General features: G+C 42.8%; 1 protein-coding gene across 1 annotated transcript in view; it reads left to right on the top strand.

Moving 5' to 3' along the window:
• LOC126161743 (dolichyl-diphosphooligosaccharide--protein glycosyltransferase subunit 2) overlaps positions 1–18,221 on the top strand; it is a 45,944-nt gene that overhangs the window by 11,726 nt on the left and 15,997 nt on the right. Inside the window, exons 4-5 of the mRNA XM_049917783.1 lie at positions 12,767–12,921; positions 13,030–13,169. Coding sequence (XP_049773740.1) covers positions 12,767–12,921; positions 13,030–13,169 — 295 coding nt within the window. The remainder of the gene's footprint in view (positions 1–12,766; positions 12,922–13,029; positions 13,170–18,221) is intronic.

The following is an 18,221-nucleotide window of genomic DNA, read 5'->3' as shown; positions in this document are numbered from 1 at the left end:
TAAGGGGCTCTATGATGCACTGATAACTAGCAAACCACTGCCCCCATGTGGCTGCTTGGGCCCTACTGAAGAAACAGCCAGCTGTCCACTCACAGAGCAAATAGGTGAAGCCAGATAGCCATTCTCCATGTTGGCCACCTGCCGCAGTCAACTCGAACATGTTACCACTCACCACTCATCCTGCTGTGGCTGCAGATCCACCACATGGGATACACAAGGAGGTGCCTTAGCAGCAGAGCCTGTGAGTGAAACAAGTGACACCTGAGGTACCCTATGCCCCATGAGATGCATGCAACTGCTTCACTGAGGTGCAGCAGCCGGAGGACTACTGACAACATAATAGAAACCTAGAGAAGCAACTTGCTACCCTCCTGGCGTGTCATCAGTGGAGGCTGATGCCTTATGAGCTGTGTAGCCAGCTGTGCAGAAGAAATTACAACCACGCTACACTTTACACTTTAGTTACGAAAGTGCGAGATTACACCTCTTAAACAGAAAAACACGCACAGAAATTAAGAAGTATACTGGTTATAAAACACTGAAGAAACTAAATACTTACTCATCCAAATGAATGCAGGAGGCTAGGTGTGTACCAGGCAATAGTTGGGGCCTGGCTAATAGACATACTAGGCTGAAACAAGTGATGCCTGGCTCTTCAAAACAAACACGTGAATAACTAGCATGCTGTGGACTGTCTGGATTTACTCTTACACAAGATTATGCTATGCTCATTTACCCACACAGTTGTGCTGCAGGCCCTCAGGACAAAAAATGTCTATAGTTTCTCCTTGCTTTCATCCGTTTGCCTTACCAGCACAGAAAGGCCATGTTTGCTAATGTTACAAGGCCAAATCAGTCAGTCATCCCAATTGTTGCCCCTGCAACTACTGAAAAGACTGCTGCCCCTCTTCAGAAATCATTGTTTAGTCTGGCCTCTCCACTGATAGCCCTCCATTGTGTTTGCACCTAGGCCACTGCTATTTGTATATTTGAGATGCATAAGCCACCCTCCTGAGGTCTGTGAGTAGTTATTGGATCTAAAATGTTTTCTTTTTCGTCTCTTCTACCCAATATGGGTGGATAAATATGATGCTAAGTGGACGTTTTTCAAAATGATTAATCTCCTGTTTTGACTCTTATTGAATTCAATTAAAATTTTTTGTCTGGTCTTAATGTATATAAGGTGTTTGCTTTGACAGAGCCATAAATTGGTTTCAGTAAATAACTGCAAGAAAAGTGTGTGCTTAAATTAGATAGATACATGTCACCTTCATGATATGATTGTCTAGTTGAGAGGGCTGAAATAAAACTGCAAACCAAGCATTGTTCTGTACATTACTGAATGGCTGCTCACTATTGTGTTGATTTTCTGATGCATAATGATGTATGTTCTGAGATTTCACATATCCAGACAGGCTGAACCAGTCCCCCAGGTTAGTCTTCAAGTATTGCCTGCTGAACTTGAAACTTAAAAGTTTGTCTGGAAGCTTTATTTCATGCAAAAAGAAGATTTGTAAAGTTAAAATTACAGGTATTCTAGAATTATGTTGTGATGGCGATTTGATAATTCTCTGTCACAACTAAAGTGCATTGCAGTTTTACTGCCCTTTCTTCAGGCTTTCTTTCCCATGAGTAGTTTTACTGGTTCTCCGAACATTTCAGGTATTTTGTTAATGATCTCATTGTTATGTTGTCATGAAAAGCTGCAAACAATTTTTGGAAGAGTTTGATTTTACTTAGTGAATTTACATTATTGATACGTTCATTGTCATAAATAGTGCCCATAATTGTCCTCCAGTTGTGTAAATTGATCTTAGGGGTCCAGCATTTGTTTGCTGGGTACAGGCTTGGCAACTCTGTGGTTCCTGAGCTGGGGCTAGTAAGTGCCACCAGTCCTCTGTCACAGGAAATGGAAATCTTAGTTAGACAGCCCGATTGTGAGGATGCTAAAAACATAGATAAAAAAAACCCTCAATCTCAAGGTGTGCTGCATGCTGATGTGAAGCATGGCTATTGAGATAGAACAGTAGATAGTAGGCAACCTGTGGGGATCTTACTACACCTTGGTCATATAAAGTTTACTGAGGCACGCAGGCCTCCGAGTGAACCCCATATTTCCGTAGTTGCTCGTGGGACCAAGACGGAACCTGTGAAATCTCCTCCTTGTCGTCGTCGTCCTCCTCCTCCTCCTCCTCCTCCTCCTCCTCCTCCCCCCAGCGTGACGGGCTTACCGCCTGGGAGTATTCACATCCATTCATCCAAATGAATGCAGGAGGCTAGCCCTCCTAATAATCAGGATCAGTTGGACTTAAGTAACAGGGTGCAAGGAGGTGTAAAACAAAATGTGTTTCTAGTGATCAAGAGGAAGGAGAGGACGTTTAAAAAAGTGTCCTTGTTTATATCCATAGAGGTTTGGAAGGACTTGCTGGCACTTTAGTGTCTATTAAACACTTGCATAATGGTTCGTTGTGGGTCAGAACTAATCAGTTGAAGCAATTTGAACTTCCTAAGAAATCACAAACATTGGGTGAATATGATATCATTGTTGAAGTGCAAACACCTCTCAGCTCAAGCAATGCCACTACAAGCACCGGTCCTTGCACATGTACATGCCAAAGCAAACCGAGCAGTTACAACAAAAGAGACCAGCAACAGTTCTGCAATGAGCGTCCAGAACGCATGAAAAGCAGTGTGTCTCAACACCCTCTTTCCCCATCATCCTCGAAGGGACAGGGCTCAGGGAAAGGATCACAATGTTTGGGTCAAAAGCTATCCTGGGCCGCGTCAGACATCATTCTGGCATGTCTCACTAATGAAGAGGACATCATGCTGTTGGATGCCTGATCATTGCACCAAGGCAGGCCCTCCACTCCTACTTGCTCTTCAAGTGCCTCACCTTCCTGGTGCAAAGATGGTGGTAAATTAAAACAACGCCATTGAAATGACTCCCATACTACAGTGGAACATGAATGTGGAGGAACTGAAACTACTAGCACAGGCACACAGGCACACACCCCATGTACTTGTATTTACAAGAAACACGTTTTAAATATCTTGACAGCCCTGTTCTACAGGGCTATATCCGACACCACAAGGATGACCTGACTGGGAAAAGAGCCAAGGGAGGGGTCACTGTGTCTGTCAATAACACACTCCACTCTGTTGCTCTTTCCCTGGCAAGTAGCTGCATTTGAAATTCATGTGTATCAGAGGATCACTGTTTGCTCACAGCATTTACGTCTGGAAGATGCAGCCTCATGATGATGTCTCCTGAGCTGTGGATCCTCAAGACAGGTACTCCCACTCATTTCTGTGCTGCTGCCCCCTGCGGGTCTGGGGTAAGAATAGGCCCGAGGTATTCCTGCCTGTTGTAAGGGGTGACTAAAAGGAGTCCCTCCCCGTCAAGGGGGTAGTTTGCGCCTGCATCCGGAGACGGACAGTTCAACGACTTACATTTGTGGTCATTTTGGTTTTTCGCTTATTCTGGTTTCTTCCTTCCTTCGTTTGTTTCCTTTCTTTGTCCTTCTCCCTCTCTCACTGTCTTCCTTACTGTGTTTGTTTCCTTTCTTTGTCCTTCTCCCTCTCTCACTGTTTTCCTTACTTTTTACCTTGCCTTCGTCTCCTTGCCTTCTTGTCCACCCTATGGTCTCTGCCTCAGTGTTTGAGACAGTCTGTCCTTTCTCTCCCTCTCTCACTTTTTTTTCCTATTCTTCTTTCCTCTCTGTGCATGCCTGAAGGCTGACCCACGCGTAGCTGGTGACGGGGTAAAGCGTAGTAGGAATCCCAAGCTGCTCCCAGCGGGGAAATGCAGTACCGTCCTCGCCTCTCCTCGGCCTACCAGGGAGGTATCGACGCAGACATGCGATCTGACCTTTAGCGTTGTGGTCGTCCATTTGGCCAGTGCTAAGATCTCCTGGTCAACGTCTTCTCTCCCTCGCGTCACCCCTAAGACACAAGCACCTTCATCAGCTTCTGCCAAGACTAAGACCCAGAAGTCAGATGCACGGGCCTTCAAGAAGGAACCATCCCATGAAGACTTCTTACGTACCCCGAACTCCCAGCCATCGACCATTATTTCGACTGAACGACCTTCCAAGAAGGCTCATAGGAAGAAAAGTTCTTCTCCGCCACGGCACATTTCTTCTCCTGCGCAAAGCAGTGGTTGCCGTCCCAGGCCGTCATCCGCTTCGCCTGGCCGCACCGCTGGCAGCCGAACATCTGGCCGTTCACCAGCAGAGGAAGATCCCCTTCCGACCATCTTAACAAGGTGGCCAACGAACCTATTGAAAAAATGGATGATGACTCTCCGCCTATTGACAGCGGCAGCAGTGCTCGCTCGAAGCCAGGCCCTCAGCAGTCTTAGAGGTGCCCCATTCGTGCTTCTCCTTTTTCTTTTTCTTCTCACAATGGCACTTCTTCATTGGAATATTCGCGGCATTCGCTCCAACCGAGGGGATTTAAAGTTGCTGCTATGCTTGCACTATCCGCTCTTAGTAGCTCCAGGAAACAAAGCTACGCCCATGCGATTGTATTGGCTTGGCACACTATACCTCTGTGCATTTTGACCTACTCCCTGTGGCAGGTATTCCGGCTCATGGAGGGTTATGTTGCTGGTCCGGGATGATATCTACTACGATCCCATCACATTGCACACCGATCTGCAGGCAGTTGCCATCCAAATTACTCTCCCCACTTCCACATCTTCCATTTGTACTGTTTACACTCCATTGTCGTCTGCCGTTACTAGGGCAGACATGATGCAAATTATTGCTCAGCTACCTACACCATTTTTGTTGACTGGAGACTTCAATGCCCACCATCCCCTTTGGGGCTCTCCAGCATCCTGCCCGAGAGGCTCCCTGTTTGCAGACCTTATCAACCACCTCAGTCTTGTCTGCCTCAATAATGGCACCCCTACTTTTCTTTCGGACACAACTCACACCTATTCCCATTTAGACCTCTCTATATGTACTACCCAACTTGCATGTCGGTTTGAGTGTTATGCTCTTTCTGATATGTATTCGAGCGACCACTTCCCTTGTGTTATCCATCTTCTGCATCATACCCCATCTCCATGCTCAACTAGTTGGAACATCTCCAAAGCAGACTGGGGGCTCTTCCCTTCCAGTGCGACATTTCAAGATCAAAACTTTGCAAGCTGCGATAGTCAGGACACACACCTCACGGAAGTCATTCTCACTGCTGCTGAATATTTGATCCCTCATACTACTTCTTCTGCACGTCGCGTACCAGTCCCCTGGTGGACCGCAGCATGTGGAGGCACTATACATGCTCGTGGACGTGGAAGAATCCTGGAAATACTAGTAGGTATCAGATAGATTATATAATGGTAAGACAGAGATTTAGGAACCAGATTTTAAATTGTAAGACATTTCCAGGGGCAGATGTGGACTCTGACCACAATCTATTCATTATGAACTGTAGATTAAAACTGGAGAAACTGCAAAAAGGTGGGAATTTAAGGAGATGGGACCTGGACAAACTAGATAAACCAGAGGTTGTAGAGAGTTTCAGGGAGAGCACAAGGGAACAATTGTCACAAATGGGGGAAAGAAGTAAAATAGAAGAAGAATGGGTAGCTCTGAGGGATGAAGTAGTGAAGGCAGCAGAGGATCAAGTAGGTAAAAAGAAGAGGGCTAGTAGAAATCCTTGGGTAACAGAAGAAATATTGAATTTAATTGATAAAAGGAGAAAATATAAAACTGCAGTAAATGAAGCAGGCAAAAAGGAATACAAATGTCTCAAAAATGAGATTGACAGGAAGTGCAAAATGGCTAAGCAGGGATGGCTAGAGGGCAAATGTAAGGATGTAGAAGCTTATCTCACTAGAGGTAAGATAGATGCTGCCTGCAGGAAAATTAGAGAGACCTTTGGAGAAAAGAGAACCACTTGTATGAATATCAAGAGCTCAGATGGAAATCCAGTTCTAAGCAAAGAAGGGAAAGCAGAAAGGTGGATGGAGTATATAGAGGGTCTCTATAATGGCGATGTACCTGAGGACAATATTATGGAAATGGAAGAGGATGTACATGAAGATGAAATGGGAGATATGATATTGCATATGATATTGCATGAAGAGTTTGACAGAGCACTGAAAGACCTGAGTCGAAACAAGGCCCCAGCAGTAGACAACATTCCATTAGAACTACTGAGGGCCTTGGGAGAGCCAGTCCTGTAAAAAATCTACCATCTGGTGAGCAAGATGTATGAGACCGGCGAAATACCCTCAGACTTAAAGAAGAATATAATAATTCCAATCCCAAAGAAAGCAGGTGTTGACAGATGTGAAATTTACCGAACTATCAGTTTAATAAGCCACAGCTGCAAAATACTAATGCGAATTCTTTACAGACGAATGGAAAAACCAGTAGAAGCTGACCTTGGGGAAGATCAGTTTGGATTCCGTAGAAATATTGGAACACGTGAGGCAATACTGACCTTTCGACTCATCTTAGAAGAAAGATTAAGGAAAGGGAAACCTAAGTTTCTAGCATTTGTAGACTTAGAGAAAGCTTTTGACAATGTTGACTGGAATACTCTCTTTCAAATTCTAAAGGTGGCAGGGGTAAAATACAGAGAGCAAAAGGCTATTTACAATTTGTACAGAAACCAGATGGCAATTACAAAGAGTCGAGGGGCATGAAAGGGAAGCAATGGTTGGGAAGGTAGTGAGACAGGGTTGTAGCCTCTCCCTGATGTTATTCAATCTGTATATTGAGCAAGCAGTAAAGGAAACAAAAGAAAAATTCGGAGTAGGTATTAAAATCCATGGAGAAGAAATAAAAACGTTGAGGTTCGCCGATGACATTGTAATTCTGTCAGAGACAGCAAAGGACTTGGAAGAGCAGTTGCACAGAATGGATGGTGTCTTGAAGGGAGGATATAAGATGAACATCAACAAACGCAGATCGAGGATAATGGAATGTAGTGGAATTAAGTCGGGTGATGTTGAGGGTATTAGATTAGGAAATGAGACACTTAAAGTAGTTTTGCTATATGGGGAGCAAAATAACTGATGATGGTCGAAGTAGAGAGGGTATAAAATGTAGACTGGCAATGGCAAGGAAAGCATTTCAGAACAAGAGAAATTTGTTAACATCGAGTATAGATTTAAGTGCAAGGAAGTTGTTTCTGAAAGTATTTGTGTGGAGTGTAGCCATGTATGGAAGTGAAACATGGACGATAAATAGTTTGGACAAGAAGAGAATAGAAGCTTTTGAAATGTGGTGCTACAGAAGAATGCTGAAGATTAGATGGGTAGATCACATAACTAATGAGGAGGTATTGAATAGAATTTGGGGAGGAGTTTGTGGCACAACTTGACAAGAAGAAGGGATCGGTTGGTAGGACATGTTCTGAGGCATCAGGGGATCACAAATTTAGCATTGGAGGGCAATGTGGAAGGTAAAAATCGCAGGGGGAGACAAAGAGATGAATACACTAAGCAGATTCAGAAAGATGTAGGTTGCAGTAGATACTGGGAGATGAAGAAGCTTGCACAGGATAGAGTAGCATGGAGAGCTGCATCAAAACAGTCGCAGGACTGAAGACCACCACAACAACAACAACAACAACAACAACAACAACTACTACTTAATAATCACATCTGGATTGAGGGTCAAGTTCCCACATGCTGGTGCAAATCTACTGTTGTCCCGATTCCTAAGCCGGGGAAGGACAAGCACTTGCCTTCCAGTTATCGACCCATATCCCTTACTAGCTGTGTCTGTAAGGTGATCGTACGAATGGTTAATGCTCATTTAGTTTGGCTGCTCAATTCTCGACCCCTCCTTACCAATGTTCAATGTTGATTTCGTTGGCGCGCTCTGCTGTTGACCATCTGGTTACCTTGTCGACCTTCATTATGAATAACTTCTTGCGGAAGCGCCCGGCAGTGACTGTGTTCTTTGATTTGGAGAAGGCTTATGACACCTGTTGGAGAGCGGGCATTCTCCGCGCCATGCATACATGGGGCCTTTGCGGTCGCCTCCCTCTTTTTCTTCATGCATTTTTAATGGATCGATAGTTCAGGGTACATGTGGGTTCTGTCCTGTCAGACGCCTTTCGCCATGAGAATGGGGTGCCACAGGGCTCAGTTTTGAGTGTCGCTCTCTTCGCCATAGCGATAAATCCAGTAATGGATTGCCACCCAGCTGATGTATCAGGCTCCCTTTTCGTGGACGATTTTACCATCTACTGCAGTGCGCAGCGTACGTTTCCTAGAGCGCTGTCTTCAGCATTGTCTTGACTGTCTTTACTCCTGGAGTGTCGCCAATGGCATCCGTTTTTCTGCCAAGAAGATGGTCTGTATTAACTTCTGGCGCTACAAAGAGTTTCTCCCACCATCCTTAAATCTCTGTTCCATTGCTCTCCCATTCGTGGAGACAACAAAATTTTTAGGTCTTACATTTGACAGGAAACTTAGCTGGTCTCCACATGTCATATTTGGCTGCCCGTTGTACCCGTTCCCTAAATGTCCTCAGTGTTCTCAGCGGTACGTCGTGGGGAGCGGATCGAACCGTCCTACTTCGCTTATATCGGTCGATTGTCCGCTCAAAGCTGAGTTATGGGAGCTTTTTATACTCCTCTGCACGGCCTTCCATCTTACGCCGCCTCAACTCTATACAACATCGGGGGTTACATCTTGCGATCGGAGCGTTCTGTACTAGTCCTGTCGAGAGTTTTCATACTGAAGCCGGTAAATTGCTACTAACCTACCGGCGTGATATACTGCTTTGTCGGTATGCCTGTCGACTATTATCAGTTCCTGACCACCCGTCGTTCCTTTTTTGACGACTCTCTCGACCGTCAATACGGGTTGTATGTATCTGCCCTGCTACCACCTGGAGTTCGCTTTCGTCCCCTCCTTCAGCAATTTGATTTTCACTCCCTGCAACCTTTAGGGTGGACGAGAGCCACATGCCACCTTGGCTCCAGGCTCAGGTTCGCGTTCACCTTGACCTCAGCTCGCTCTCAAAGGTGGTTACCCCAGCTTCGGTATACCGCTCGCGGTTTGTCAAACTTCGTTCAAAATTCATTAATACGATCTTCATTTATACAGATGACTGTAAGACCAATGATGGTGTCAGGTGTTCTTTTATTGTCGGGGCACACAGTTTCAAATACCGGCTCCATGGCCGTTGTTCGGTCTTCACAGCTGAGCTATTTGCCCTCTTATCAGGCTGTTCTTTACATTCACCGCCACCGACATTCTGCTTATGTCATCTGCTCTGATTTCCTGAGCGCCATCCAGAGTCTCAGTGATCCATATCCGGTTCACCCTTTCGTGCACCGGATCCAACGCTCTCTTCAGCAGCTGGCGGACAACGGTTCTCCAGTTACCTTTTTGTGGGTTCCTGGCCATGTCGGTATCCCTGGAAACGAAGCTGCAGATGCTGCGGCCAAGACTGTGGTCCTCCAGCGTCGGACAGCTTCTTGTTGTGTGACTTCATCTGATTTTAGCGGGGTCATTTGTCAACGCATTTTACCGCTGTGGCATGCCGATTGGTCTACACTTACTGAAAACAAGCTTTGGGCCTTGAAACCTCTCCCCATGACTTGGACGACCTCTTCACGCCCTTCTCGGTGGGAGGAGGTCGTTTTGGCCCGGTTACGGCTTGGACACTGCCGGTTCAGCCACTGCCATCTGCTGACGGCTGCGCCGACACCATTCTGCCCATGTGGGCAATTGCTGACGGTATGCCCACATTTTAACGCCCTGTCCGAATTTTAATACACTGCGCATTGATCTTGGCCTGCCATGTACTCTGGATGAAATTTTAGTGGATGACCCAGGAGCAGCTGCTCAGGTTCTTAGTTTTATGCACTCTGCAAACCTGTCTAAGGACATTTGATTATGCTGTTTTCTTTTAATCCCTTGCCTGTTAATGTGCATTTTATAGTGTTGTCCTTTTTAGTCGCTGTTTTAACATTGAGCCTCGCAGTGCATTCATAATTTAGTCTGGGCGCTAATGACCACTGTAGTTGTGCGCCCGAAAGTCACAAAAAAAATATAGTGGGTCATTCTCAGCCATCGACCTCTCTTTCTGCTCTCGAGCGCTTGTGAACTCTGTTTAGAGGGAATTTATTGACCTTCCCTCCAGAGACCATTTCCCACTGCGCATTCATTTACTGAATGGAGTATTACCTGAACAGAAGCCACTAAAATGAATGGTATGCAGGGCTAATTGGACACTGTTCGGCCAGCTGGCAGTGTTCGAACACTGCAACAGTGTCTAGGAATAGGTGGATCACAACGCCCAAGTGCAACTGACTTATCCAACCCAAAGTCTTCAGGTCATCTTAGGAGGCAGCCTGTATCTTGGTGAACTGGTGATTGCTGTTCAGCGATCTTTAAATCTTCGATGATTTAAATGCCGCCCAACAGCAGCAGCCAACCTCACAGTCCAACCACTTGTTCTACAAAAGTACGGGACGCCATCCGAAGGATTTCCGGCAAACACATTTGTTTACCAATAGCAGCAGTTCTGTTATGGGTGTCTCCAGACAATGCCTGGAGACATTGCTCAGACATTTTGCTATGACTACTACCAATGCCAGCCAGGATCTGGCATGTAGCCGCTACTGTGTGACTGTAGAGAAGGGGAGATTGGACTTCAGATCCCACAATTCTCTGAAAAACTACCCTTTTTTCATATGGGAACTGGAATCGTCACTGAGTCTTGTGATACTGCACCCTGTCATGACCAAATCCAGTACTGCATGCTTAGACATATGCCAGCAGTGTCAAAGGAAATTATCCTTGAATGTTTTAATTTGATATTGTAGAGAGAAGCAATTTTGACACTTCTCCTCAGACAAGGAAAGGACTGCTTGTGTCCCAGTAGTTCCTGGTGTACCACCATAATGAACTGTGTAGGAAAGCCCCTGGAGCAAATAGTTAAGCATCTTTCTAGTCTGGTTGTTAGAGACTAGGCAACTCTTTAGCTACTCAGCGTGGATTCCATATATTTCTGTTCACTGTCTACAACCTGACACAGCTACAGGCGGCTGTTCAGCAACCTTTCCTATGTAAACATCTCTGTATTAGCATATTCTTTGATATCAGTGAGGCATACGATACTACTTGGAGACAGTTTTCTTGTGCAGCTGCATCAATGGGGAAATAATATAAAATCAGAAAATTGAAACTACTAACTTATTTTGGTCTTTCATGGTTATGAGAACGTATATTAATTCACATGATGGCTCCCAGCCACAGAAATCTGTTTGGTTTTCATTTGACGTGGGAGCTGTAAACGAAGACACGGCCACGGGTCACGTGGGGAAGGATCCCCCACTATAACTCAGCTTGCTCTGCGCATGCGCGGATCTGGCAGCTTGGGCGCGCCAGGAAAATTTCTCCGGGTATCTTCTTGCTGCTTGCTGCTACTGCTCATACACCAAACAGCCACGCTCCAAGTAGCCAGAAGCGGGAGGAAGGCACTGCTCATACGCGAATTCAGCTCTGCGCATGCGCACGAGCCCGCTGGCAACTGCTCATACGAACCTCAGGATTCCAGAGATATTTAAATATTTGGCAACACTGCCTGGAGGCTGGAACTTCCGTTGGAGTGAGCACATGGGTGGTAGGTCACCGAAGTGTAGCTGTCTTCCGGCTTGTGTGCAGCATTTATGTTTAGTACTACAGTGTTTGAAGACATCAATGAGGTAGACTACTTCAACTCACACAATATAAAACGTGAAACCATTGATTCATATAATATGTGGCTAGTTGCAGTACCCTTGATAAATGATGTGGAAATATGTTTCTTTGCTGGCGGAGGCATATGATTATATAGTTCCACGGTAAAATGGCAGTTTATGACTTGTTCGAAGACTGAAGAAGATTGGCCTCCTGCTGTGAATGGGGGACAAACCATCCACGACTCTGCGGAAGTGTTCACCAAGAAAACTTACATACGTATTAATCAGAAAAGATCCCACCTGGAAGAAGGTATCTATTCCATGGTGGACATGCAGAGCATATCGGAAATTACAAGAATTGAAAAACTTTGCAGACCATTATTTGGGTTAATTTTGCGTGATGTGTATCATATAGAAGAGAGAGTGCATGAATTTTTTTGTGGGGATGGATATATTTCACCCACCTGAAGGAAATGCTACGGAATGGCGCATCTGTGTAACGATGATGCACATCCTACCTTCATAATTCTGTCCGTGCGTCAGCGAATTGTTAGATCGTTACATTAACGTTTACCAGGTATGTGACATGAGATATAGTCGTAGTTTGCTGTTTTTATGTAGATTTAGTTATTAAAATTTCAGTAGTTTCCTTATTAAGACAGTGCTAAGACGAGCCGCTTACCACAAATGGTACTAACAGTGATGCGTTTATAGCTTATGTAATGTGTGAGTAGTCTGCAACATTTTCGATGAAAGCACGTTAAAACATATTTTATTAAGGCTCGAAAAACTATCAAATTAAACCTCTCCAGAACTGAAATACTTAAGCAAAATTCACAAAGTAGACATCTGAAAACATTTTTTTGTAGTTCATGTACGATATACGTAAATAATATGGACGAAAATACTCATCTAAGCTAAGCCCATTATTGAAATATATTTTCTGAGTTTACCTGAAGTTTTAGCAAACTTAATTATTGATAAGAAATTTAATAGGTCATTCACTGAAAGTGTTTGTAATGGCTAAATTTTATTGAAGGTTAGATATTTCAATTAGATGTGTTAAAACGTCTGAATATGAAAGTTGCCTGGTTCTTAGTCTCTTACAGATGTACTGAACAATGATGCTTCTACAGTTCCTGACCTGTTCTATGCTGTGCATGCTCTGAACAGTGTAGGTCAGCGCAAATGGGATACACAGAAGCTAATAAAAGGTCTGCAGTCTGCCTTGAAGAAAGATGACAGCCTCCTTAAGTATGTTGTATCTTGTGGTGTTATTGTTGTTGCTCTGTTGACATTTTGATTGAAATCCAAATCTTTTGTTACATGTATTAAATTTCTAATTTAAATATTTTCATGCAGCTTGGGGTATTCATTCCATATTGCTGTTTTGCTGGGAGCTGATGGGACATTTGCATTCGATCGAATTGAAGATGCTATAGTGCAAGCAGATGAAGTAGATAGCCGTTTCCTGCAGTTTGAAGGTGGCCTAAGCATCACAGGTATGTGCAGGAAAACTGGGCCTAAGTCCCTTGAGTCACTCAGTGTTAATTCAGCCATGATCTCCAGCTCATATTCTCAGATTTGGCTGAAAATTAATACACCAATGCTACCTTGTGTGGATCATTCATGTTAAAAAGTACTAGATTCCCCTGCTTAGTTCTAGCATTATAACTTGTGAAAGAAGGTGGTGTGACCCAGAAAATGTAACACACAGTTAAACTTCAGTGCTTAAAAACTTTTCCTTACTGTTCAGTGAAATTTTACCATCTAGTAAGATCCACTTAGGGAACACACTCAATGTATCAAAACACCAACATGTTTCTGATGGGAATACGAATTTCAAATTGTGCTAAAAAGGTAACTTGTAAAAGATACATATTGTAGGTGCTTGCTAAATATAATTCACCCAGGTGTGTGTGTGTGTGTGTGTGTGTGTGTGTGTGTGTGTGTGTGTGTGTGATGTAGGCTAGAACACACAGACCACATCCACATCTTTGACTCATACTGAGATACATTCATAGGAAAGAAGAAAAACTTGAAAAATCATTGGAAAAACTTGAATTTTCAAAGAGTGGTAACAAAAAAGGGACAAGTGATAAAGCCAAATTTCAAACACTGCCTAAGGATACCATAACGTAATGTCTCAGTTTCAACATGTTATTGCAAGGCATTTGTGTACTATAACAAGTGACTTGTAGTTGGTGATATGACCATTATTGCAGAACAAAAAATAATCTTAAGCTCATGTTATCCCCTTGCCTCTTGATCACTGAGCAGCAACATATGAGTAGAGTAACACAATCCACCTTAACTTCAACAAAACAGGGTGTTTAGAGCAGAAGTTTTCCTGTTCTGTACCTACTGTACACTGTACATCAAATGGCAAATTGTAATGTCATCCTGACTCGGTATAGGAACTGTAATGGTCATTAGAATGTTAAAAAGGAATCGAGCTCATGTCTGTCAAACATGCCCATTGAAATGACTTGCTGGTGCCATGAAGCTCACTAATACATCACCTTCTGCTTCACAGCATGCTGGCACATTCTGAGTACCATTTGCCATAAATAGCAGCAACATAGCAACCTGGTAGTACATTGCCACTTTCGATTCTGAATCCAAGGTCAGGTGCACTGTGAAGACACATGCCATGTTTGAACCAATAATTATAACCCAAAGGTCTGCTAATTTGCACATTATCAGAGTAAACCAGAGAAAAGTAATGATGGCTCCTTGTGCCTGCAAGAGTTTTAACATGTTCAAACTCTTAAACAGATTTCGCTTCATCTTTTGAAACATCAAATGATTGTATGCTGGGGACATTTTTCTGTACAAAGTTAAATAATTTAAGGTGCTAGAATGTAGCCTTCCACAGAGTGCTGAAGATAAGGTAATGATCCCATGTGCTTAATGGTAGCACCAATGCAGTCACATAGCCTACTTATATACCAGCAGAGGCTGCTGCCAAAAAATTCGTCTGTATGATTCTGAAGATCTTGGTAATGCACGCGTAAGTTTTGAAGATTTTTTATGATTTTTGTACTGGCTAGCTGTCCCATTACGGAAGTATTTTGCAGAATGTGTGAGAGGCTGCTTGTAAATAACATGCCATGACAGTGTGTATGTGGGCATGAACTGCAATGGCATCAAGAATTGCGCAGTTATAATTATTGGTTCACACAAAAGTTCATGGTAGGCACACCACCTGGTTCATCTCTTTAGTAAATTGTAAATGGTTGGACAATTTCTTGGCTGTTGTCCCAGTGATATCCTAGAATAACATGTTGCACCATAAATGCATAATTTTTAGAAAAGTCCAGTATTACTATAATTTAATCATGTTTCAATTGATCCTCACTGCTGGAGATCTGCAGATTTTGCTATTGTAAAGCTGTGTGCAGTTAGGTTTTTCCCACACAACACAGTTCACAAGAAAATCTCCCACTGTACTTTGCTTTCTTTCAAGAGTTGTCCAGTCTGTGTGTGTCCATTGTTTAGAAAGAAGAAATAAGTCAATCATCGATAAGGAGCTCACCATACAGTTTATTATTCATATGATCTGCAAGTTTTACGTTGCCCATACACTTCACCTGTGTGTGCACTTGTAGGCACTGATATCCACACACTAGCATTTTCATTGCATTCTTATAATCCAGTCTAGGATCTTTTATAGCAGCAAACATTGACTTAGCATTCCGACAAGTCTCACATATACATGGTGTGTGCCGCTTACACTTACAGGCACAACACGTTTTGGCTGAAGACTGAAAAGGCAGTAAACCCACTTTGTCATTGGGAAACATTTCCTTGAGTTCTACAGATAGTTCAGAAATATTAGATTTTTTGCATCTACACATGTACATTTCCCATTTTTACAATAACCTATTCTTTCTTGCCAGACATTATTCAGCTGTAGTCATCATTTTCATTAAACTCCGACACTAGCACCTTTTTCTGAACTCAGTTGTTTACTTTGAGTGTACCCTAAGTTCTGTAAGCAGTTCTTGGGTTGCTTCATTTCACCTGGTTTGCTTTACCATGTATATAGAAACATTTAATTTCTTGCAGTATGCTCAATAGACCAAATGGAAGATGCAATGTTAAGAACAGTACTTTTTCTGGCATGTGGTTAAGATACATTTTTCTTTCAAATTGTGCACATTTCTGCCGGCTGCGGTGGTCTAGCGGTTCTGGCGCTGCAGTTCGGAACTGCGGGACTGCTACGGTCACAGGTTCGAATCCTGCCTCGGGCATTGGTGTGTGTGATGTCCTTAGGTTAGTTAGGTTTAAGTAGTTCTAAGTTCTAGGGGACTTATGACCTAAGATGTTGAGTCCCATAGTGCTCAGAGCCATTTTTGTGCACATTTCTGATTTTTGTTCCCTTGGAGTGTACAGTTCTTACTCAACCACCATTAGTGTCTGCCATTTGGTATTTCATTTCCATTTCAGCTTCGTATAGTTATCTTCCACCATAACTGGGTCTGTCTGTTTTCCCAAAATTCTGTATCTTCATTGGAGACAACCAAGAGCAATCACTGAAATATTTAAATGTGCAACTGCTGTGACTAGTGGCTGGTACCCTTTTGTCAGCATGTACTTCATCAGAATATTCTTCATATTTAAGTTGTGTGACACCTGGATCATAATTTTTGTTCATTTTAAGTCCTGTATACTGATTCACTTTCAACACTGATTTTAAACCAACTTTTCTAAGTCTGCATCTTACTCTCTCCTTATGTATCCGAAATGGCTCAAAACAACATATTCGTAGGAAAGAGTACTTAACCAGCAACACTTTATGTGGTGATAACACACACGTTTCCTGGAACTGTACTTCTTCTATGCTTGTGGTACGTCCCAGATCTGTATAGCAACAAATCATCCAGATCATGTACAAAGCGAATGCCACATTTAATTACATGTGTTTTATGACATTCAGATTCTTGTGCTCTACCAACACTGCAACTTGTTTGAACAAAAACACCAATAACACACACTTCTGCCTCCATACTGCTTCACCACAACAGCATGGACCAATTTGATCTAGAACCTCGAAAGCATGAGTAACCTGTGATGCTTGATTGTTTCCTTTTTCCTTTCTGCCCCACAATGACTTATCCTGTTTTGAACGCTTCCATTGTTTAACTTTCAGTTGCTAAATGGTTCCCAACACTCGCTGCAGCTTTATGTGAAACAAGAAATGAATCTCAAACAATGGAAACTTCAGTAGAAATATCAACCATGTAGGAAAAGTCAGATAGCTACTTATCGTAAAGAAAGTACATGAATTTACATACAAGCACAATTAAGGCACTATGTAAAGCCTTCATCAGTAAAAGAGGACACACAAGCAAGCATACCTCATGCATACGTGACTGCCAACTCCAGCAGTTCACGGCAGTATGAAATGAATCTCGTCAGACTACAGCTGTCGACATCATCACTATAAATTGCTAATCTATTAAATTCTGTTCTACACAAATGCCTTGCAGTAATACGTTGAAACTTTGAGACATATTACATCATGGGTTACTTATGCAGTGTATTAAATTTGGTTTATATGTCACTGGTCCCTTTTGTGCTTCTACACTTTGAAAATCCACATTTTCCTGGTGCTTTCTAAATCTTTTTGTTTACCTGTGCACGTAACTCAGTCTGTATGAAAGATGTGGACACACATGTGTGTTCAGCTCATGAAAGGCCTACTACAAGAAATATTCCTGTCCTCATGGTAGCATTCGTATGCTAAATTTCAGCCAAATTTGAGACTGAGCTGGAACGCTTTCTCAGACTGTTTGAACTGATGTGGAATGACTTTTTTTCTTTATCTGCCCAATCCCCATTCTTACTACACCTTCCTATTATCCCACCCACATTTTTTTATTTTTCAATTGTCATATGTGTATTGAGTGTTTCCATTAGTAGTCAGTAATTTCCTTCACATACAACTCTTTTTATTGTTTACCAGTCCTACCTTTATCAAGGCTTTATATAATTGTAGCAGTAGCATCCTCATTTAAAAAAAAAATCATCTCATTTGTGTGTATCTTAGTGAATAACCAAGTTTTTGAGAATTTGTGGAAGTTAGAAGCATCATGTGTAACATTCACCATAAGTCGTCATAACTTCAGCCATGCCCTAGAGAACATTGTTATGATCCTTGCTCTTGTTGTTGTACATTAATGACATTGCAGACAATACCAGTCGTAAAGTTTCGCAAATGATGCAGTAGGACCATTTCATGTCAAGTAGTCTTATTTCAGAAAAGTTCCCGCATGACCATCACGATTTTGATGAAATTTTGTGTGAAAATTTCCACGTGTTCCCAGTAAACATTGGTAAATGAGACACTTAAAGTAGTAAAGGAGTTTTGCTATTTGGGAAGCAAAATAACTGATGATGGTCGAAGTAGAAGAGAGATTTGTTAACGTTGAGTATAGATTTGAGTGTCAGGAAGTTGTTTCTGAAAGTATATGTATGGAGTGTAGCCATGTATGGAAGTGAAACATGGACGATAACAAGTTTGGACAAGAAGAGAATAGAAGCTTTTG

The sequence above is a fragment of the Schistocerca cancellata genome, chromosome 2 (genome assembly GCF_023864275.1).
Source record: "Schistocerca cancellata isolate TAMUIC-IGC-003103 chromosome 2, iqSchCanc2.1, whole genome shotgun sequence".
Lineage (NCBI taxonomy): Eukaryota > Metazoa > Arthropoda > Insecta > Orthoptera > Acrididae > Schistocerca > Schistocerca cancellata.
The sequence above is the reverse complement of the archived record's forward strand: the minus strand, read 5'-3'. Positions and strand labels throughout refer to the sequence as shown.